Raw genomic sequence first — 24,356 nt, 5'->3', positions numbered from 1 at the left:
TTTGCAGAGATCACAAATAATTTACTAGTCAGTGACAAAACAGAAAGAAACAGAAAAACAAAGTGCCCTCATGTTCCTCTTCAATCTACATTGACAGAACAACCCCAGATGAAATCATCAGCACCGCATCAGCTCATAGGAAAATGTCATCAGAGATTGATGGTTTTCCTGATTATCATAAAGCAATGTATTAAAACCATTTCACTTCCTCTTGCAGATATAGTAAATTCATTTTTATTGAGAGGGACATTTCCAGACGGTTTAAAAATTGCTAAAGTGGTCCCTATCTATAAGAAAGGAGACAAAACAAATATAGAAAACTACAGACCAGTTTCATTATTATCAGGCTTTAGTAAAATCATAGAAAAAATAGTGTATAACAGGTTAATGAAATTCTGAGAGAAAAACAAAATTCTCAATGATTCTTAGCATGGATTCAGTAAAAATAAATCAACAACCAGTACAATCTATGATTTTATAGAAAATGCCCTGCAAGCAATAGATAAAAAGAGCCATTGGCTTTTTTTAGACTTAAATAAAGCCTTTGACATACTGGACCACAACATACTGTTGAAGAAGCTCCAAGTATATGGCATTAGAGGCACTGCACTATAATGGTTCACTTCGAACTTGACGAACAGGAAACAAAAAATACAAAAAAACATAAACTAAAGGAAAACACCAGTACAAGCTTCTCAGTTACAGAAGTCAGGGATCCATTCTTGGGCCAATCCTCTTTCTCTTGTATATAAATGATCTAAACCTGAACACTGAGTTACAAACAAACACTTTTTTTGCAGATGACACAAACATCCTAATTACAGGAAATACCCCAAGCCAGCTTCAATCAGCTGTTAATAAGACTACAGAATGGCTAAATAGATGGTTTGAGGGGAATAAACTTATGATAAACACCAAAACAACAACATTCCTAAATTTCCATTTAAAAGGTGATGCATGCTGCCTGCACCAGTGTGACAATAAACTCCAACAAAACTTCATCTTCTCCGGAAACAAAGTTTTTAGGCATATGGCTTCAAAATAACTTCAAACGGCACACACATATAAACAAAATTAATGGAACACTAAATAAAATATGTTACAGTCTGCACTTACTCTCTGTCAAAGCACTGTCCAAACTGCCTACTTTGCACAATTCCACAGCATCCTACTGTACGGAATTATATTCTGGGTAATACACCACCTAGTTCAGTCATCTTATTAACTCAAGAAAGAACTATAAAAGCAATGCAACATGCTCGACGAACAGATTCTTGCCAACCCCTCTTTCAAAAGTAATCAGTTCTCCCTCTTCCCTGTATGGAAGGGTGGTCCATTGATAGTGACCGGGCCAAACATCTCACGAAATAAACATCAAACGAAAAAACTACAAAGAACGAAACTCATCTAGCTGGAAAGGGGAAACCAGATAGTGCTATGGTTGGCCCGATAGATGGTGCTGCCATAGGTCAAACGGATATCAACCGTGCATTTTAAATAGGAACCCCCATTTTTTATTTTTGTGTAGTATGTAAAGAAATATGAATGTTTTAGTTGTGGACCACTTTTTTCGCTTTGTGACAGATGGTGCTGTAATAGTCACAAATGCATAAGTACATGGTATCACGTAACATTCCGCCAGTGCGGATGGTATTTGCTTCATGATACATTACCCGTGTTAAAATGGACCATTTACCAATTGCAGAAAAGGTCGATATCGTGTTGATGTATGGCTATTCTGATGAAAATGCCCAAAGGGTGTGTGCTATGTACACTGCTCGGTATCCTGGATGACATCATCCAAGTATCCAAACTGTTCGCTGGATAGTTACATTATTTAAGGAAACAGGAAGTGTTCAGACACATGTGAAACGTCAACCTCGACCTGCAACAAATGATAATGCCCAAGTAGGTGTTTTAGCAGCTGTTGTGGCTAATCTGCACATCAGTAGCAGACAAACTGCGCGAGAATCAGGAATCTCAAAAATGTCGGTGTTGAGAATGCTACATCAACATCGATTGCACCCATACCATATTTCTATGCACCGGGAATTGCATGGCAACAACTTTGAACGTCATGTACAGTTCTGCCACTGGGCACAAGAGAAATTACGGGACAATGACAGATTTTCTGCACGAATTCTATTTAGCGAGTAAAATTGAAGAGATATCAGGTGTTCCCCAAGGAAGCGTCCTGAGACCTCTGCTGTTCCTGATCTATATAAATGACCTGGGTGACAATCTGAGCAGTTCTCTTAGGTTGTTCGCAGATGATGCTGTAATTTACCGTCTAGTAAGGTCATCCGAAGTCCAGTATCAGTTGCAAAGCAATTTAGAAAAGATTGCTGTATGGTGTGGCAGTTGACGCTAAATAACAAAAAGTGTGAGGTGATCCACATGAGTCCCAAAAGAAATCCGTTGGAATTCGATTACTCGATAAATAGTACAATTCTCAAGGCTGTCAAGTACCCAAGTACCTGGGTGTTAAAATTACGAACAACTTCATTGGGAAAGACCACATAGATAATATTGGGGGGAAGGTGAGCCAAAGGTTGCGTTTCATTGGCAGGACACTTAGAAGATGCAACAAGTACACTAAAGAGACAGCTTACACTACACTTTTTCATCCTCTGTTAGTATACTATACTGCTGCGCGGTGTGGGATCCTTACCAGGTGGGATTGACGGAGGTCATTGAAAGGGTGCAAAAAAGGGCAGCTCGTTTTGTATTATCACGTAATAGGGGAGCGAGTGTGGCAGATATGATATGCGAGTTGGGATGGAAGTCATTAAAGCAAAGATGTTTTTCGTCGCGGCAAGATCTATTTACGAAATATCAGTCACCAACTTTCTCTTCCGAATGTGAAAATATTTTGTTGAGCCCAACCTACGTAGGTAGGAATGATCACCAAACTAAAATACGAGAAATCAGAGCTCGAACAGAAAGGTTTAGGTGTTCGTTTTTCCCATGCGCTGTTCGGGAGTGGAATGGTAGAGAGATAGTATGATTGTGGTTCGATGAACTCTCTGCCAAGCACTTAAATGTGAATTGCAGAGTAATCGTGTAGATGTAGATGAAGCATCATTCACCAACAGCGGTAACGTTAATACGCACTATTGGGCAACGGAAAATCCATGATGGCTGTGACAAGTGGAATATCAGCAACCTTGGCGGGTTAATGTATGGAACAGCATTATGGGAGGAAGGATAACTGGCCCCCATTTTATCTATGGCAATTTAAATGGTGCAATGTATGCTGATTTCCTACGTAATGTTCCACCAATGTTACTACAAGATGTTTCAATGCATGACAGAATGGCGATGTACTTCCAACATGACGGATGTCCGGCACATAGCTTGCGTGCGGTTGAAGCGGTATTGAATAGCACATTTCATGACAGTCGGATTGGTCGTTGAAGCACCATACCATGGCCCGCACGTTCACCAGATCTGACGTTGCCGGATTTCTTTCTGTGGGGAATATTGAAGGATATTTGCTATTGTGATCCATCGACAATGCCTGACAACATGTGTCAGCACATTGTCAATGCATGTGCGAACATTATGAAAGGCGAACTACTTGCTGTTGAGAGGAACGTCGTTACACATATTGCCAAATGCATTGTGGTTCACGGACATCATTTTGAGCATTTATTGCATTAATGTGGTATTTACAGGTAATCATCCAGTAACAGCATTAGTCCTCAGAAATGATAAGTTCACAAGGGTACATGTATCACATTGGAACAACCGAGATAAAATGTTCAAACATACCTACGTTCTGTATTTTCATTTACAAAACCTACCTGTTACCAACTGTTCATCTAAAATTGTGAGCCATATGTTTGTGACTATTACAGCGCCATCTATCACAAAGCGAAAAAAGTGGTCCAACTAAAACATTCATATTTCTTTACGTACTACACAAATGTGTAATAAAAAATGGGGGTTCCTATTTTAAAAACACAGTTGATATCCGTTTCACCTATGGCAGTGCCATCTAGCGGGCCAACCATACCGCCATATGGTTTCCCCCTTCAAGCTAGACAAGTTTCATTCTCTGTAGTTTTTTTCATTTGACACTTATTTCTTGAGATATTTGCCCGGTCATGATCAGTGGACCACCCTGTATACTAGAAATCTGTACATATATTAGAACAGTTTTACACAAAATTCAAGCTTTCGCAACCCACGGTTGCTTCATCAGGAAAGAGGGAAGGAGAGGGAAAGACGAAAGGATGTGGGTTTTAAGGGAGAGGGTAAGGAGTCATTCCAATCCCGGGAGTGGAAAGACTTACCTTAGGGGGAAAAAAGGACAGGTATACACTCGCACACACACATATCGATCCGCACATATACTATCCTTTTTTCCCCATAAGGTAAGTCTTTCCGCTCCCGGGATTGGAATGACTCCTTACCCTCTCCCTTAAAACCCACATCCTTTCATCTTTCCCTCTCCTTCCCTCTTTCCTGATGAAGCAACCGTGGGTTGCGAAAGCTTGAATTTTGTGTGTGTGTTTGTGGTTTTTATTTTTATTTATTTATTTTTTTGTGTCTCTATCAACATACCAACACTTTCGTTTGGGAAGTTACATCATCTTTGTTTTTAGATATATTTCAGCAGCACACAGCAGATGAATCACTGCTAGAAGATAAAAGGAAACCTGCAGATGACAATACAGAGACATCAGAAAAGATCATCAAACAGAAATTACACATTCTGTACAAGTTTCGTCATATTCTGCGAGTGGTGTAAGGAAGACAACATTTCCTTACCAGTACAACAGTAAGACACAGCAGCAGAAAGCAGAAGATCAAATCAGTTGCCAAAAAAGCATGCATTCAGTGAAGTGAAGCCTTCAGTCAAATGCCAAATATTGGAAGAGAACAGCAGCAACTCTGAAGATGCTGACCATGTCCAGTACATTGATTCCTATGATGGTGATCTGTACACGGGTAAAAAAAAATTGAAATAGTGAAGAAGGAGAATTCATTCTGGTCAAAGAAGAAGGGAAAACTGCCGAGAGTACTCACTATTAGGTTGCTCGTGTCATTAAATTGTACAATGATGCCTGGGAAGTAAAATTTTTTTACACGGTTGTTTCCACTACAAAATTTGAAGCTATATAACAAAATAATTCATTTGTTGCTTCAAGTGCAATACCTGCCAAATTACCCAGTCCAATAAATGGCACTAGGGTGGCTATGAAAACATGATTTGGTTATAGATACATGTCATTGGATTCATTTTGCAGTAGTCTTGTTATTTCCCTGAATTTTTCATTAAATCATTTAATCATAATGGTGTGCTTAGCGTTATTACTAATGTTGTTGCAATGAATTTTCATATATAGGGTCCTGTAATTCATTTATTTAACAGAGAGGTCCAGATAACCCAGTCAATGGGGTTATGTGGTCCTAAAGTAAGGTTGAAGCTATTTTCCATTTCTCTAAAATCTGTGTCAGATTCTGCAAAAATGAAAGTGCCTGTAGTTTTCATATCTGTTTTCCTCCAGTTTCGTGAGTAAAAGATTTAAAAAAAAAAATATTTAAGTATAATTTCAAGGGAAGAAAAAATTGGTCCAGTTAAACCCAACAATCTTACTACAGGTAGTTTTCAAATTAGGTACAAAATTTTCATTAAGACTAAAGTTAAGAAAGTGCTAAAATACAATCAAGTAAATAAGTCGCCTAAATAAACGTGCGCTATCACAGCGTTCGCAACTCACTGCTGGATCAGGGATCAATCCAAATCTACTTTCGCTGATGAATGCCATCTGATACTATAACGTACTGAAAAAAGGAAGAAATCCCAGTCTACGAAGAAACTGTATATTTTGTTAAATATATACGTAATTCTGTCATTCAACGCCAGGTGTACATTAATAAAACTCGTTTTATCCTTTTTACGTCCCAAAAACTGTATCTGATCTTATGACAACCTAGCAGTTTATTACCCAAAGGTGGATGAGCCCATAGAATAATTTTGATACTAAAAGATGCAAACCCAGTTCGAGATGGGTTTGGATTTATTTGTTTTTATAACCTGGTAGGAATTCATCTAAACTGTAATAATTTCCAAGAGTCATTAAATATTCTTCAGGCTGCCGTCACAAAAAATGCTTGACGTTTCGAAATTTGACAGTATACAACTAGTTGCTAAAACGTTATTTACAAGTTTATATAACGTCGTGAACACTTGCTGCAGTGTGCTACTCATATTATTTAGTGGTTCAATTTGGCACCTAGCGAGTGAAAAACTGTGTATATTTACGTTTACTGTTTCTTTCTACGTACACCTGCTGTCAGTTCCGCGAGACGCCTCGAACAAAACACTAACTCAGCCGGATATGTCAGTGTCAGTCAGACGATTCTCGCGTAGTAACGTCTATATAATAGTAAGAATGATAGTTATTGTGCCATCGTAGTACATGATCTACGTTCTTCTTCAGTTTTTGTGTACTTCACTACTAATTTTGTTGTATTGTTATTTTATGCGGGGAGCATAATGCGAATTTTGTATGTTTAGAGAACCTGGTCTCCTTCGCGCTTTAAATTTGACTTTGTTTTGTTTTCTTTTACGTAATGTATAATGGTGACACTCTGGAATTTAGTTCGAACTTCAAATAGTCTGTGTTTGTAATGTGTGAAGCACAAAGCGAAGGTCGTATGTGTAGCAAAGTTGTTTCGTGGGTTCGTGTGTCGACAGTGTTAAACAAATGGCTTTAAAGGTACTAATCGTCGGTTCCGGAATAACAAGTGCAATTACTTGTAATTATTTACGAGAAAGATGTAGGAGCAGTTGTCGAGTGATCGTTTGGGATAAAGCGAGAGGTGTGGGCGGCCGAATGAGTACAAGTAGAAGCCCAACCATGGACTCCTGCACAGCGGATCTGGGAGCGCAGTATATAACCACGGTGCCCGAAAATATTGAAGCTAGTAAAGTTGTATACAGTACATGTTTCACGAAAGGACTGTTGCACCCTTTGCAGAGTTTGATAGAAGGGATGCACACTTTTCCAAAAAATACAGTTCATTATGTGGCACCAAGAGGAATGAATTCATTGGTGAAAGAGTTCTTGACAGCAGACGAAGTGCAGTTTAACAGACTTGTCACATCTGTTACACAAAACGGCAACAAGCTTGACGTTGAAACGAAAGATGGTTATAAAGAAACATTTGATGTTGTCGTTCTGACAATGCCAGTCCCTCAAATTTTACAGATGTCTGGTTGTGTGGAGAGTGTTCTCTCCGATGACAAGGAAAAGAGAGAAGCACTCTCAGCTGTGAAGTACAGTTCCCGGTATGCAGTAGCTTATTTCTATGACAAAACACTTGAATTTGATGTCCCCTGGTCTGCCAAATATGTCGTTGATGATGAATTATTACGATATGTTGCAATAGACAACAAAAAACGCAATAGCTCAGCTACGTCTGCAGTTGTTTTTCACACCACAGTGAAATTCGGAGAAGAAAATATTGAACGAGATGTTGCAGATGTGCAGAGAGACATTGAGAAACATATAAACACTTTATTTCCTACTTGGCCCAAACCAGTTTCTGTGAAATGCCAAAAATGGAGATATTCACAAGCAACTGCAGTGTATGAAGGAAGTCCTGGTTGTATCACATTAATTCAAGAGCCACTGCTCATTGCTGGTGGGGATGGCTTTACTAAATCAACATTTGATGGCTGCATAACTTCAGCCAAAGCAATCGTAAATGTAGTAGAAAAATATATTACAAAGGAACTTGCTGTAGAAGGCAACAGATAGTTATAATAAGGACTTCTTTGTTACTCGAGACACTGCGCAGGAAACTGAATGGCAGTGATTACAAAAGATTGTTGTATAGTGTTAATGTGGCAACATTCCAGATGTTGAGATTTTTATATCAAACTTTTATGTGGACTAGAGATATATTGCATATCTAATGCTTATTATAATAGTACCATATTTACTAAGGTAACCTTGTCAAAGTGAACATTTTGTATATGGGAACTTCTGTGTAAAGGGGAAAAAATATATTTATTTTTATGCATATTATCCACTTTCAGCTGAAAAATGCTTGTATCATCTCACTTGTTGGCATGTAAAAAAAAGGGTGAAAAAATATAGACTGCAATGTCTCTGTCAATTTCACCAAATTGTTATACATATGACTTACTGTCTATAAAGTCCATAATCTATAGTGTTCAGTGTTTCTAGGCTGATTGGTGACAATTCTGATAACATTTCGCACCAACAAATTTCAATTTGATGAGAGTGAAGGGGGTGACTTGTAGAACATAAGTGCAGAATAATTTCAATCAAACTTGATACAGATCCCCCAAAAAGAAACTGGCGTCGGGTGGGGGGGGGGGGGGGGGGGGGAGGTGTTACCACTTGGCTAGCCTTCCTGCATGTGGTAGAGGGTAGGAAGGTGGTGACTTGGAAAACAATCAAAAATCATATTAGTGTCACAGCCAGAAGTGTTCAGTGTTGTAAGCTGACTGATGACAGAGTGATAACATTGGATCGCCACTGGCAGGGTAGGGTTGAGAATAGGGCGACAAAAATAAGTAAAACTCTCTCTCTCTCTCTCTCTCTCTCTCTCTCTCTCTCTCTCTCTATCTCTCTATCTATCTATCTAGACAGAAATGCAACAGATGATCAATGGAACATTTGGTGTGGAGGCATACTGTGGGTGACGGGACAGAGTAAGGGGAAACTGTTGGGTAGAGGGTGGATGTCAGTTTGTGGGATGGAGTTCCGTGCCTGTTGCACTTGGTCAGTCAATATAGGGTCTGCTAATGCTGCTTGTGGATGATGCTAAAGTTGTTGTCCGATGATGTCCCATATGTGCTTGATTGGAGACAGGTCTGGTGATTGAACAGGCCAAGGCAACACACTGGGACTCTGCAGAGCATATTGGGGTTTCAATACTGGTATATGGGTGAGTGTTACCCATTTGCAAAACACCCCCTGGAATGCTCTTCATGAATGGTGGCATAAGAGGTCAAATCATCACATTGATACACAAATATGCAGTCAGGATACGTGGGATCACCATGAGAAAGCTGCCATCATACGAAATTGCACCGCAGACCATATCTCCATGTGTAGGTCCAGTGTGTCTAGCACACAGACTGGTTGGTTGCTAGCCCTTAACACACAGCCATCACTGCCACTGAGGTAGAACCAGCTTTCATCAAAAAGCACAACAGACCTAAGCTCTGCCCTCCAATGAGCTCTCACTTGACACCACTGAAGTCGCAAGCGGCAGTGGATTGGGGTCAGTGGAATGTATGTTACAGAGCATCTGGCTTAGAGCTGTCCTAGAAGTAAGCGATTTTGAACAGGTCATTGTGGTGCCAACTGTTGCTGCATATGCAGTTATGATCTACCAGAGCCATAAGTCGAACACAATAAAGGTAGTCTTTCCTCTTGGTAATGCCATGTGACCATCTGTCGTCTTGCAACCATACATTCTCTTGACAATGGCTGCCAGAAATCGTACATAGTGGCTTGCCAACTCTTTCTGCAATATTGCAGAAGGAACATCCAGCTTCTCATAGCTCTATCACATGACTTAGTTCAAACTCAATGAGGCACCTTTGTCACCTAAAAGGCGTTCTTGACTAACATCAAGTCCGCCGCTCGTGGTCTCGCGGTAGCGTTCTCGCTTCCCGAGCACGGGGTCCCGGGTTCGATTCCCGGCGGGGTCAGGGATTTTCACCTGCCTCGAGATGACTGGGTGTTTGTGTTGTCCTCATCATTTTCATCATCATCCAGGAAAGTGGCGAAATTGGACTGAGCAAAGATTGGGTAATTGTACGGGCGCTGATAACCACGCAGTTGCGCGCCCCACAAACCAAACATCATCATCATCATCATCACTAACATCAACTCACCACATCCAATCTCGATGGTAACTAATACTAATGACTGTTACAACATGTATTTAAAGCAAACCTGGTTTTCATCCTCATAGTGGTACTATTAGTGCCACTCTTATGTGACTGGTGCAAAATTTGAATAGACGTCATCTTTCAGATGTAGAAACATGCCTACCAAATGTCATTCGTGTTGCATAATGCCTTCTGAAAGTACTGATTTTTTTTATTTTTATTTTTTTTTTTTTTTGTTTCTTCTTCTGTTTTTTCTATCAGTGTACAATGCTGCAGACGATGAACTGACCTTGTGCAGTGCTAACTCCCTTCGCCAGTTCAGCCAACACCTAAAGAAACTGAGTATGGCCTCAGAACCCAATTGGCAAGGATCATTTGTGTAGACATGAGCTTTGATTTGCAGCCAGTCGCATCCAGTGCGTTCAATAGTTGCTGGCAGAGCCACCTCCACATCTTGGATGAGGCCTCTTGGCAAACATATTGAGTGCCCACTGACCTCCTTTCCTGATCTGCCTACTATTTCTGTTTCCATGAGGAGCCCCATCACCCACATAATGTTGGAGCTCCCAGTGACCCACATACCCACCCTCTGCACTTGTCAGAGCTTTGCAGGAAAATTGTCCTCTTACCCAACATATGGGGATAGCGTAAGAATAACTTAATTCTTTGAAGCACCACCCACTTTTCAGAATTTATATTACAGTTAAAATACGCAACTCTTAGAAAACTGGAAATAGACATTCGATGACCGAAGGTGAAATATCAGAAGGAAAGACTTTAGACAAGATTTTTCTCCCATTCACTGTAGTGTTAGGCTTACAAATTACTGCATTGTATTCTGTGCCATCAGTTTACATACATGGTTTCATTTAGAGCCTTCTTTGTGTGTGTGTGTGTGTGTGTGTGTGTGTGTGTGTGTGTGTAGAATATTTTGATTTTGTATATTTTCCAAAAGTTGCAAACTATAATAAAAATATACAGGAAGTTGTAGAGGATTAACATTTTATGTAGGAACTGGCAGTTGAGCCTCAATAAAATGTAATGTATTATCTATAAATAGATGAAGAGAGCCACTACACGATGATTACATGATTGCATAACAATCCATAAAATATCTAAGAGAATGTGTACAGAGGAATTTAAAGTTGTTAAGTGCAGGTAAGGCAGATGCCAGACAGATTCATTGGAGAATTCTCAGGAAGTGTAGTCCAGTCACAAAGGAGACAGCTTTGAAAAACCTCATTCACCCAATTTGAATACTGCTCGTCTGTCTGGAAATTGTAACAGATAAGACCGACAGAGGAAACAGAGAAGACCCAAAAAAAGAGCACCACATTTTATTGCAGGTTCAAGTGGGAAAGCATCACTGAGGGCACACTGTGTCATGGTTTGGTTTACTGTTAAAATTTTGAGTGTGTACATTTCTAGATAAACCAACCAATATGTTGCTTCCTCAGATGTATATCTTGCAAAAGACCACAAATGTAAAATTACACACATTGGAGCTTCACACACACATTTACCAACAGTTGTCCTTTCCATGAATCAGTCACAGCTGGAACAGGAAAAACGGGTGGGGGGTTGGTCAAGTTGCTTGCTCGTATTATGGCAGATCTGCTGCAGTGGTTGCCAATCAGTCTAGACCCAACAGTCATCAGAAAGGATTTGAATGGCATTACTCTCTTTTGTGAGAGACAGATATGCTGTTGTAATCAGTAATTTGTTTTAGAAGTTAACTCTAAGCAGGAGCTACATTTCATTGTTACTGAATGTTGGAGGTTCAGAGTAACTGAATGTTGGTGTGCAAAGTGGCTAAGTGCTTTCTTTCATTGCTGCTATGAGGGGCAGTCAAAAAGTTTTAACTTTCCTCTCACAAAATAATATACTATAATGAATTTCTTTGCTTGTTTGCACATACATTTCTGTAGCTATGGTGTACAGTGTAATTCCTTGGCTCAAGTGCCAAAACAAAGTACCACAGCCCATCTCCACTTAATCAAGGGGTCTGCCATTTTGATTTGCTTATCTAGTGTTACAGGGGCTCCACAGTGTACCAGGTCTGCAGATGAAAGTTAAATTATAAATTTATTTTTCGGTGATAAAACTTTGTTTTAAAAATGCGTAACACTGTGCTGTCTGTAACAATGTTATTTTATTTTGCTACCAGTTTTGGTTCTGAACCAACGACGACAGGAAAATTATCACAGATGTATCACATGTTGTATGTGCTTTGACATAAGTTACTGCAGAAAACCATAATTGTCAAGAAAAATAAATTGTGACAACAATAAAAAAGGATGGCAAACTTTGACTTCTCCTATGTGCCAAATAGATAATTTTAGCTGGTAGAATAATATCACTGGAAAGAGCTTGCAACAGTCAGTAAGTGGTTCCTCAATATGGTGAATTTAATGCAGATACTTACTATATTTTCAAACCTATGCTAGTAAATATCAGTGTATACTAAGTGGGAATGGGAAAGATTATAGCTTGACAATAGTACGAGATGGATAGATTGCTATTATTCACCATATAGTGGAGATGTTGAATCACAGAGAGGCGCAACAAAACAGACTACTAAAAAAGTAAGCTTTCTGCTAAAAAGTGTTCTTCTGAAGTAGCCAACACACACATTCAAGCAAACACAATCCACACGCAAACCACTGTCCCTGGCCACAGAGGCAAGACTGTGAGCAACTGCGCATGATGGGAGAAACAATCTGGGCAGTGGGGTGAGGAGGAGGCTGGATTGGGGAAGGGGAAGGATAGCAGGGTAGGGATGGCAGATGGTAAAAGTGCTACTTGAGGGAGCATACAGGGATGTGGTGGGGAGTGAGGGGGGGGGAGGGGAGGGGGGAGTGGAAAAGGAGAGGAGGAAAAAGACAGTGGGTGTTCGTGGAATAGAAGGCTGTGCAGTGCTGTAATGGGAACTGGGAAGGAGATGGGAGAGGAGGACGGCAATTAATGTTGAGCCCAGAGGGATTATGGAAACATAGGATATATTGCAAGGAAAGTTCCCACCTGCACAATTCAGAAAAGCTGGTATTGGTAAGAAGGATCCAGATGGCACAGGCTTTGGACAATGTGCTCAGCAACTGGATGGACAGTTGTTTCTTGGCCACAGTTTGTCAGTAGCCACTCATGTGGACAGACTGGATTGTCGGTTATCATGACCACATAGATTGCAGCACAGTGGTTGCAGGTTAGCTTGTAGATCACATGACTGCTTTCACAAGTAGCTCTGTCTTTGATGGGATAGGTGATGCTTGTGAGTGGACTGGAGTAGGTGGTGAGGAGGATATATGGGACAAGTCTTGCATTCTAGTTCTGCTAGAAGGATATCAGCTGTGAGGCAAGGGGTTAGGAGTAGGGGTGGAGTAGTGATGGGCAATGATATTGTGGCAGTTTGGTGGGTGGCAGAAAATCATTATGGGAGGGGGGGGGGGGAGTATAGTGGGGGAGATATTCCTTCCTTCAGAGCACAGTGAGACCTTTGGTATATTTCAAGAGGGACTGCTTGTGACTATAGATGCGATGGGCATGGGTGGCTTGGGGTATGGAAGGGACATCGTGGTATGAAATGGATCACAGCTGTCGTGCTGGAGGTATTGGTGGCTGGCAGGATTGAGGTGGACAGAAATACTGATGCAGCCATCCTTGCGGTGGAGGTCAACACTGGGGAAGGTGGCTTGTTGGTTTGGGGCGGACCAGGTGAAGCGAATGGGAGAGAAGGTGAGATTCTGGAGGAATGTGGGTATGGGTCATCACCCTTGATCCAGATCATGAAGATGTCATCATTGAAACTGAATCAGGTAAAAGGTTTGGGATTCTGGTTACAAAAGATTCCTTTAGATGGCCCATGAATAGGTTGGCATAGGATTGTGCCATGTGGGTGCCCATTGCTGTACCTGGATTTGTTTGTAGGTGATGCCTTGAGAGGAGAATTAATTGTGGTTGAGGATATAGTTGGTCATGGTGACTGGGAAGGAGGTTGTAGATTTGAAATCCATTGGGCATTGGGAAAGGAAGTGTCCAACAGAAGCAAGACCATGGATATTAGGGATGTTTGTGTAAAGGGAGGTGGCATCAAGGGCACTTCATGGTAAAGGAACAGGGACTGTGGAGAGTCATTGGAGGAAATGGTTGGTGTCTTCTACATAGGAGGGCAGGCTGTGAGTAACAGGCTGAAGGTGTTGGTCTATGAGAGTAAAGATTCTCCAGTGGGAGCACAGTAACTGGCCACAATGGGTGTCCTAGTCGGTAGGGTTTATAGACATTAGGAAGCATGTAGAAGGTAGGAGGGAGCAGTTTTTTAGGTGGTGGATTGCAATTCTTTCTGTGAGTGTAAGATTAGCTTGCATGTTGAGGGATTCGAGGAATGATGGGGAGGCAATGTTCGAGATTAAGAAATTCTGGAAAGTTAACAGTGCGTGATTTGGGTGAAGTGGGGGGTGGATTGCAATTGGATGGGGGAGTGAACTGAGTTGGGCAGTTTTCAACATTGGTTTTGGGTTAAGTCTGACTGATAGTGTTGGTGGCAAAAACGTGTTTACACCATAGGGACCAGGAGAAGGTCTTTAACAAGTCCAGCAGGATTGAATTTGGGAACAAGCCAAATGGCAAGGCCTTTGGAAAGGACTAATGCTTCTGTGGGACTAAGGCTTTTTGAGGAAAGGTTCACGACAGTGTTTCGTGTCAGTTTAAGTTCTGGATTATGTATTGTGGAGGTAGGAAGTTTTTGAGAGTCTGGTAAATGTTGTAGGTCTGTGAAGCACAGTTTCTCAACTATGAGGGGGGGGGGGGGGGGTAGGATTGGAGGCTGTTGCAGAGGTGGTGGATAGTTGTAGTCAAGGTGGGAGTGGAGGTGAACAGGTTGGAGAGCTTTTTTGAGGTGGCATTGTGCATACTGCTCTAGTTCCTGGAGGGCAAGAGTTTCAATATGAGAGATGGGATACAGAAATTTGGGATTGCAGAGCAGCTTTGCAAGGAGGTTTGGGCCTGGTTTAAATGGTTTTGCATGACTAGGTTGGTGAGGGCTGAAGAGCGGCAGAATCTGAATAGATGGAGGTCATTATGGAAGGAGGGGTTGCAGCCAGAGATGGGTAATTTGATGGTTAGGCCATTTGGAGGGATTCCATGAGCCGGGCAGCAACAAGGGACAGTATTTGAGACTAGGTTCTGACTAGGGATAAGGAAACTTTTCTGTGTTGGTGCTGATAGAGTGAGCAAAAACCAGCGGTAGAAGATAAAAATGGATAGAAATACATAAATAACTTAGAAAATGTGTGAAAAAAATTGCTATAATACATGGGAAAAATCACTAAAAGGACGGAATGGATGATGTACAGGCAAACAGGATAAAACTTGAGAGAATGTGACTGACAGTGAAGGGCAAAAAGAACTGAAATCAATGTGAAAACACAATGAGATCTAAAGATAAAAATAAATAAAAATACTATACTATGGGTTGCAGTTCAGAGGGCAGATATGTTTGAAGAATGGGGATAACAGATGTGACTAGATTAGATGAGTTTAGTATGTGCATCCTGGAATAAAGGTGGGGGGGGGGGGGGGGGGCTGGTAGGACGAAGTAAAAAGTTCGTGCGGCACCAGAAAGTACAGAAAACAGGCGAAAATATGCAAGAGTTATACAGGAAGAGAGATCAATTTGGTCTGGGATTAATGGTATTGGAGGTATTAATGTGAGACTTGAGATGCTGCACCAACAACCAGCATGGTCAGGTAGCCAGGTGTTGTGCCATATGAGACGGTTGATACAGTGTAGCTTGTAAATCGGAGTGTGTGGTGCGGTTTGGAAGGTGACATGTAAAACACAAAAAAAAGATGTGTTGCAGAGAGAGAGGGTGAGTGGTGGAGCTTATGGTCACTCAACACAAAGGTTATCGGTGTCCTTACACATGTTAAAAGAAATGAATGGGTATGATAATGTGTCTAAAATTGTTGTCACATAGTTTGGAGGAAACCTTTAAAATGGCACTCACTCCCACTTCAATCATATAGACCCACACATTCACTCTACCTCACTGGCCTTTATACAACAGAGAAGGGTGAAAGGTCCTATACATGGGATTAAAACAGAAGTAAAATCGTGTAAGAGCTAAAAGAAAGGCACATGGAAGTGTGACTGGCTGACCGCCTACAAAAAACGTGGGTGAGCCAGTCACCCTGTTAACACATTAAGAACATCTCCCTGAAAGTTTAGAAAACAAGTTGGACACATCACAATACCGTAAAACTCTATCCACACTAATTCCAGCATCACTTAAAATAAAGGGCACATCCGCTTGAAAATCTGCAGCTACCCTCTGGTCTGAAAATAAAATACAGTTGAGTAATATGCAGCACACAGCGATCTGTATGCAACAGGCACCACACAATGGAGGGTCCTCTCGTCAGAACAAGAAGCCATGCATCATAGAGCTGTGGACCATGTGAAGAAAAGTAAGGAGGATCTAACCTTGTCTTCGTGGCTGAATGGAAGTACGCCATGGCTGCTTTGTGGGCTTTCTGAGAGACAGCTTATCATCAGTCACTTCCAGCCACTCGTCTTTCCATTGAGACGACTTTGCACCTCAACAGGTGATAACAACTACATGCCTCCTTGGCTGCTACATCTGTCCTTTCGTTCTGTGCAATACCCATGTGCCCTGGTACCCAGCAGAAAGACGTCTCCTTCCCTAATTGTCATAGATGGAGGAGGGCATCCTGGATATTCTGGACTATTTTATTTGCCAAGTGTAAACATTGCAGAGAGTTATGGGCACTCAGTGAGTCTGAACAGCCAAGGAATTTAGCACTCTTAAGAATGCCTCATCTGCTCCAGTGCCCACAAATGGCACATCAAATACAGTAAAGTCTCGAGACAGTCAGATCTTGATGACACAATCAAGGAAAACAACAGAACATCCAATGGAGTACGCTCTGTTTCGACCTATCCATAAAGACAGCTGTAAAATTGTGGTGTGCAATTAAAATGGCAGAAAATAAAATATAAAAATATATGCAGGTGTGCAATCTCTTCTGTACTGCACTAAATTTAAAATCACCCAGGGCCTCTGCAGTAAACATGGTTGTAGGTGGTTAAAAACCTGGATTTGTAACACTACATGCTCCACATCTAGTGACTGGCACACGCTGCAAGCGGATCCCAAATGGCATTGTTGCTCATGGAAAGTTGCAGAAAAGGGGTCCCAGAGGTGGAAGCGCACAGGTGATGTTGGAGCTGCGAGAAAATTGTATGCCTAATGCGCCACGAGGAGCTGCTGCCAGATGGTGAGTGGCTGTTCCTCAGTCTCAGCACAGAAACTGGGTACGGCGGGGCTGGCCCTATACGCATCTGTGGCTAGCTTAATCCCCTCATAGTGGATAGCGTCAATAATCTGCAGGTAAGATGGCCTCGCTGACTGTAAACTGTGCAGCCTTAGTCTAACCGTAAAGCCCCATAAAACAAGCAGAAGTACCCTGTCTGCTCCTCAAGACCTTTGACTAAGGTACTTCATGATATTCAGTGCTTTTGGGTTTGTGGTTTTCAGGTGTGGTAACTATGGCAGTTTGGAGCCAAAAATGAGGACATGAACCTCACAGATTCTTTAAAATGAAGAATAGTGTCTCACATATGCAAGTCAGCTAAATTAAAAATATGATGAGAACACAAATGCACTCATGAGACCACTGGCCTGAGGCCAGACTGCGAGCAACTGCGCGTGATGTAAGAAGCAATCTGGGCAATGGCAAAGGGGTGGGATAGCAGAATGGAGAGGGGGAGAGCGACCACACAGATTGCTTCTCCGATCATGCGTATTTGCTCACAACCTGGTCTTGGCATCCAGAGACAATGGTCTCGTGTGTGTGTGTGTGTGTGTGTGTGTGTGTGTGTGTGTGTGTGTGTGTGTGTGTGTGTGTGCGCACGTACGTGCGTGCGCAAATGATTAGCTTTTCAGAGCATTCACATAAGGTTGGCGCCGGTGGCGACACCTACAATGTGCTGACATGAGGAAAGTTTCCAACCGATTTCTCATACACAAACAGCAGTTGACCAGCATTGCCTGGTGAGACGTTGTTGTGATGCTTTGTGTAAGGAGGAGAAATGCGTACCATCACGTTTCCGACTTTGATAAAGGTCGGATTGTAGCCTATAACAATTGCTGTGTATCGTATCGTGACATTGATGCTCATGTTGGTCGAGATCCAATGACTGTTAGCAGAATATGCAATAGGTGGGTTCAGGAGGGTAATACGGAACGCCGTGCTGGATCCAACGGCCACGTATCACTAGCAGTCGACATGACAGGCATCTTATTCACATGGCTGTAACGGATCATGCAGCCACGTCTCGATCCCTGAGTCAACAGATGGGGATGTTTGCATGACAACAACCGTCCGCACGAACAGTTCGATGACGTTTGCAGCAGCATGGACTGTCAGCTCCGAGACCACGGCTGCGGTTACTCTTGACGCTTCATCAAAGACAGGAGCGCCTGCAATGGTGTACTCAACGATGAACCTGGGTGCACGAATGGCAAAACGTCATTTTTTCGGATGAATCCAGGTTCTGTTTACAGCATCATGATGGTCGCATCCGTATTTGGCGACATCACAGTGAACGCACATTGGAAGCATGTATTCGTCATCGCCATACTGGCGTATCACCCAGCGTGATGATATGGGGTGCCATTTGTTACACGTCTCGGTCACCTCTTGTTCGCACTGACGGCACTTTGAGCAGTGGACGTTACATTTCAGATGTGTTACGACCCGTCTCTACCCTCCATTCGATTCCTGTGAAACCCTACATTTCAGCAGGATAATGCACGACCGCATGTTGCAGGTCCTGTACGGGCCTTTCTGGATGCAGAAAATGTTCGACTGCTGCCCTGGCCAGCACATTCTCCAGATTTCTCACCAACTGTAAATGTCTGGTCAATGGTGGTTGAGCAACTGGCTTGTCACAATACACCAGTCACTACTCTTGATGAACTGTGGTATCGTGTTGAAGCTGCATGGGCAGCTGTACCTGTAGACGCCATCCAAGCTCTGTTTGACTCAATGCCCAGGCATATCAAGGCCGTTATTACGGCCAGAGGTGGTTGTTCTCGGTACTGATTTCTCAGGATCTGTGCACCCAAATTGCGTGAAAATGTAATCACATGGCAGTTCTAGTATAATATATTTGTCCAATAAATACCCGTTTATCGTCTGCATTTATTCCTGGTGCAGCAATTTTAATGGCCAGTAGTGTAAATTTCTACACAATGTACAATGCCTCCCTAGTTGTCTAAACACCCATGTCAAGACAAATTCTGGCCCCTGTAACGTTTACAAAAGATAAATGTTTGAACAGAATTGTAAACCTAGTAATTGCTTACACAGCAGAAGGGGGTGATACTTCTAGCAGGGGGAGGGGTAGTTCTTGGGTGAAATAAAGTGAATATACTCTAATTTGAATAGTCTGCAATAAAATATTACTGCATGCACAACCCTACAGTCAATTAAATGAAAAATGGGTGTGACAAACAAAAGTGGACCAGATGAGTGGATGTATTTTGAAACCATTCGTGGCAGCATTTAAGACTTAGTTACATCCAACAGGATGGAGCAACTGCCCTTATAGCCGGCCGAACCTTGAAGCACATTTACACAACCTTCACGCCTGACAAGTGTTTTTGGCAGAGGTCAGTATGGTTGTGGCCCTAGATGGCCAACCAGCTCACCTGATCTATCAGTGTGCGATTACTTTGTGTGGGGAGCCCTCATGTCTAAGGTGTATCACAACAGCTCCCATAGTCTTCAAGAGCTGCAGCAGAGCATTTCGGATGAGACTGCAGCAATTCCAGCTTCAATCTGGCTTTAGCTACTTGCTGACCAGGACCCAAAAGTGCCAAGAGGTGCATGATGGTCAGGTTAGTACTGTATTTTCCTTCCTCTGCTGTGTTTCTTTGTACCTTGGAACCCTGTTCCCTGAGCCATTTATTTGTCCCATCGTATAGAAATTAATAAATTCTAATAACAGTTTTAGAAAACTGCTCAGTACTCAAATTATTTTGTGGCATATTTGTCATCACACTAAATACTTGTAGCATCCTGGGGAAAAATGTTTCAATTTTTTACTGATAACAGTAATTTACCGGTGGTATTTATGCCCCAACACTACAGTCTGTCAAAACCCAAAAGCTTTACTTCAGTTTCTCGTGAAACAGAGTTGATTCCGAGTTTCATCATCTGTAGTTGCATAACTATATATTTGGAAAATTGATAAGTGCCGCAGAAAACACCCGTTACATGAAACCACATACACAAATTTCAAGTTGGTTTATATTATTATTGCAGCAGGGTTTTAATGCACAAATCAGTCACCAAGTGTCGCACAGGTGCCTTCACACTCGGTTCAGAACTATTTATTCTAACCCTTCACACTTGATTACCCGGTGCAGCCACCTAACACTATCTTACTGTTCCTCCTCAACAATTAATTTCTGCTGAATTACTCCAGACTTCACACTGCTATTGTACCTTTAAAGCTCTACAAGTGCAGTTCGCCTGGTCTGAGCTGCTGGAGATGGCGGTCCTGTGCACATGTGTGCTTGCTTGTGTGAATGAATGTGTGTACGTTTTCTTTTCTGCAGAAGGCCTTGGCTGAAAGCTAAGTCGAAGCCTGTCTGCATCTCAAAGTCTCATCTTTATGGTGAATAACAATCTATCCTTTTCCTTGTATTGTCAGCATGAGCGATAGTAACATGAAAATTTCTTAAAACGGAAAACATCAATCTGATGATTTCCTAAGCTTATAAATAACTTTTTTGCTATGGATAAAGGCTGCTAAGAGATACAAGAAGAATCAAGGGCCACGATACATGAGAGGTAACAGATCAATTCATGTGGAGAACTACGGGGATGCATATGCAGGCAATGGGCTGATGCATATGAGATTTATCATCTTGAGAGTGTCCTTCCAGCAAGCAGGATCAGATGTTATCAAGCAATTTGTCTACTTCTCTTTCTGCTGTGATAGATTTCCTCCCTCACCAAAGCATCCTACGTCATTTCCTTTTGTGGTCTTATTTAATCAGGTCCCATCACCTCTCTCTTTGATGTCCAACTGGTCTTTATCCTCACAAGTTTCTTTTCAATTACTGTCATAGAGACCTGGGTTTCTCCTGGCGTATGCAATTCTCAAACAACTTACAGGAATTCAGCCAGGTAAAATTTACAGTGACTGCCGATATTTCGGCAGGAGTACAGGCAAATTGGAGTAATTCAGGAAAGATAAAAACACACACACACTGAACTCTAGTGCCACCAAAGATGACCAAAGTCAGAGATACCAATAGTGAGACTATGAACTAGCAGGTGAAGTAACATTGACTCTGTCCCTCTGTTGTTTGACAAGGGAGAGAGCAGGATTCCAAGCAGAGTTTAAACAAAAACCTCCATCACTGTTTACAAGATTGCTCACTAATTTAATCTCAACTGTCTCCTTAATAACACTGTCCCAATATCTGGACGTGCATGCCAATATTTCGGTATTGTCATATAACATAGGATGACCAGTACCCAAGCAATGTTTGGCAATAACAGATCTACTTCGCTGCTATCATCATGTGTGCCATTTATGCTCAGTACATCAGTCTTCCACGGTCATGATAGTCTGACCAATATATGCCATGCCATAGCTACAAGGAATGCGATATACACCCACCTTACACAAATCAAGATCATCCTTAACAGAACCCAAAAGCACTCCAATTTTAGATGGAGGTCAGCAAAAACATTTCACATCGTATTTCCATAAAATATGACCGATCTTGTTGGAAGTGCTTCCTACGTAAGGGAAAAAGGCAGCAGACTTAGGTGTCGACTCAGTATTATCATCAATCAACCCAATGCACAGCTGGTTGATAGCACAACGCAAGTTCAATCTGTCTTTCACTATAACCGTTTTGACGAAACATAGCTTCAAGTTGGGGCAGCTCAGCTGGCAAAGTCTCAGTGTCGGAAATGACATGTGCCCTTTGTATCTAGGTATGAAGTACCCCTTTACACCCAGCCGAATGGTGACAACTATTAGCCTGTAAATATAAGTCGGTGTGAGTACGTTTCCTGTAAACTGTAAAACCAAACTGCCAAGAAAGGGAAGGTAACCATCCTCTTCCACCTCCATCGTAAAATGATGGTGCATCGAGTTCAGATGTTCTAAAAAGCCATTCAAATTCTCCCTACCATGAGGCCAAACAACAAAAGTAACATCAACATATCTGAAGAAAAAGACGGGTTTCAAAAGTGTCAACCCCAAAGCGTGTTCCTCGAAGTCTTCCATGAAGAAATTTGTGATCACAGGAGACAACAGAATACCCATCGCAACTCCATCTGTCTGCTCATGATACTGGTCACTGAATAAAAAGTAAGTGGATGTCAACACATGCTGAAAGAGATTAGTTAATTCAGCACCAAACCCAACCTCAATTAACCACAAAGAATCAGACAGAGAAACAAGAGTGGAGAGAGACTACATCAAAACTTACTAAAATATCAGTCATTCAACCGCAGTCCCTCCAAACGACATAAGAAATCAGCTGAGTTCCTGATATGATGTTCACACCGACCAACTTGTGGACTCAACAGAGAAGCAAGATTTTTGCTACACGTTATGTCGCAGCACTGATATTACTCGCTATACGATGGAAAGGATCCCCTTCCTTGTGTACCTACGGAAGGCCATATAACTTAGGGGGAACAGCACTATAGGTGTTAAGACTCTTGATAGTGTCCTGCGACAAACCACTTTTCTTCAGGAGGCTGTTGGTCTTTCTCTCAACACTTTTTGTGGGCTCAGCATCGATTCTGCAATATGTTGAATCAGATAATAAATCTTCTGTACATAATCTTATTTGTTTAAAACAACGGCTGCATTGTACTTGCCCGCAGAATCAATACTGATTCCACACAGTGTTGAGAGAAAAACCAACAGCCTCCTGAAGAACAGTGGTTTGTCGCAGGACATTATCAAAGAGTCTTAACACCTATAGTGCAATTATCCCTAGGTTATATGGTCTTTCGAAGATACACAAGGAAATGTTCCCTTTCCGTCCTATAGTGAGGAATATCGGCACTCCGACATATCGTGTAGCCAAGCACCTTGCTTCTCTGTTGAGTCTACAAGTTGGTCGGTGTGTACATCATATCAGAAACTCAGCCAATTTCTTGCGTCGTTTGGAGGGACTGCAGTTGAGTGACTCTGATATTTTAGTAAGTTTTGATGTGGTCTCTCTCTTCACTCGTGTTCCTCTCCGAGTCATTGCGATTAACTGAGGTTAGGTTTGGTGCTGAATTAACTAATCTCTTTCGGCACGTGTTGACGTCCACTTACTTTTTATTCAGTAACCAATATTACGAGCAGATAGATGTAGTTGCCTCCTGTGATTGCAAATTTCTTTATGGCAATCTTCGAGAAAAGTGCATTGGAGTCGACACCTTTCAAACCCGCCCGTTTCTTCAGATAAGTTGGAGGTACTTTTGTTGTTTGGCCTCGTGGTAGGGAGAATTTGAATGCCTTTTTAGAACATCTGAACTCGATCCAACCAAACATTCGTTTTACGATGGAGGTGGAAGAAGATGGTTATCTTCCCTTTCTTGACATTTTGGTTAGGAGGAAGGATAATGGATCATTGGGACATGCTGTTTACAGGAAACATACTCACATCAACTTGTATTTGCAGGCTAATAGTTGTCACCATCTGGCTCAGCGTGAAGGGTTCGTCAAAATGGTTATAGTGAAAGACAGACTGAACGTGCATTGCACTATCAACCAACTGTGCATTGGGTGATTGGTGGTAATACTGAGTTGACACCTAAGTCTACTGCCTTTTGCCTTACATAGGAAGCACTTCCAACACGATTAGTCGTATTTTACAGAAATACAAAGCGAAATGTGTTTTCTGACCATCTAAAATTAGAGTGCTTTTAGGTTCTGTTAAGGATGATCTTGATTTGTGTAAGGCGGGTGTATATTGCATTCCTTGTAGCTGTGGCATGGCATATATTGGCCAGACTACCATGACCGTGGAGGACTGATGTACTGAGCATAAACAGCACACACAATTACAGCAGCCAAGTAGATCTGCAATTGCCAAACATTTGGATACTGGTCACCCTATGTTACGAGTGTCACTCCAAAAGAAATGCACACTATTTTTTGTAAAAATTTTACAGTGTGTAGATACATCCTTCCCGCTGGTTTTCAAATTTAGTTCAACCTGTTCCCCTGAGTGGTGCTGTCACAGCATGTCTTCAAGATGGCTGCTACACTCGACATTTTTCAGAAGCAACGTGCTGTCATAGAAGTCCTGTGGTGTGATAATGAGACATTGGGAAGTATCCACAAGAGGAGATGCTGCTGTCGATCGCAGTACAGTTAGTCGGTGGGCAAGCAGGTTACATGTTGAAAGCGGGC

The 24,356-nt window shown here is 41.9% G+C and overlaps 2 protein-coding genes across 3 annotated transcripts in view; one reads left to right on the top strand and one right to left on the bottom strand.

The window, feature by feature from the left end:
* The window catches only part of LOC126175067 (kelch-like protein 28), a 220,440-nt gene extending 214,072 nt beyond the window's left edge, over positions 1–6,368 (bottom strand). Inside the window, exon 1 of one of the 2 annotated variants that reach the window (XM_049921594.1) lies at positions 6,298–6,368. Coding sequence is in view for 1 of the 2 variants with exons in the window: in XM_049921593.1 (XP_049777550.1) it covers positions 5,730–5,777 (48 nt within the window). In the remaining variant the exon portion in view is untranslated. Of the gene's footprint in view, positions 1–5,729; positions 5,793–6,297 lie in introns of those variants that run through there. The other variant, XM_049921593.1, reaches the window with a different exon arrangement.
* A 213-nt stretch (positions 6,369–6,581) lies between these two features.
* LOC126175068 (renalase-like) lies at positions 6,582–8,026 on the top strand. Its single transcript, XM_049921596.1, has one exon. It carries the CDS (start codon positions 6,720–6,722, stop codon positions 7,773–7,775), a length of 1,056 nt encoding a protein of 351 aa, XP_049777553.1. The 5' UTR covers positions 6,582–6,719; the 3' UTR covers positions 7,776–8,026.
* The last annotated feature ends 16,330 nt before the right edge of the window (positions 8,027–24,356 follow it).

Source organism: Schistocerca cancellata, chromosome 3 (genome assembly GCF_023864275.1).
Source record: "Schistocerca cancellata isolate TAMUIC-IGC-003103 chromosome 3, iqSchCanc2.1, whole genome shotgun sequence".
NCBI lineage: Eukaryota > Metazoa > Arthropoda > Insecta > Orthoptera > Acrididae > Schistocerca > Schistocerca cancellata.
The sequence above is the reverse complement of the archived record's forward strand: the minus strand, read 5'-3'. Positions and strand labels throughout refer to the sequence as shown.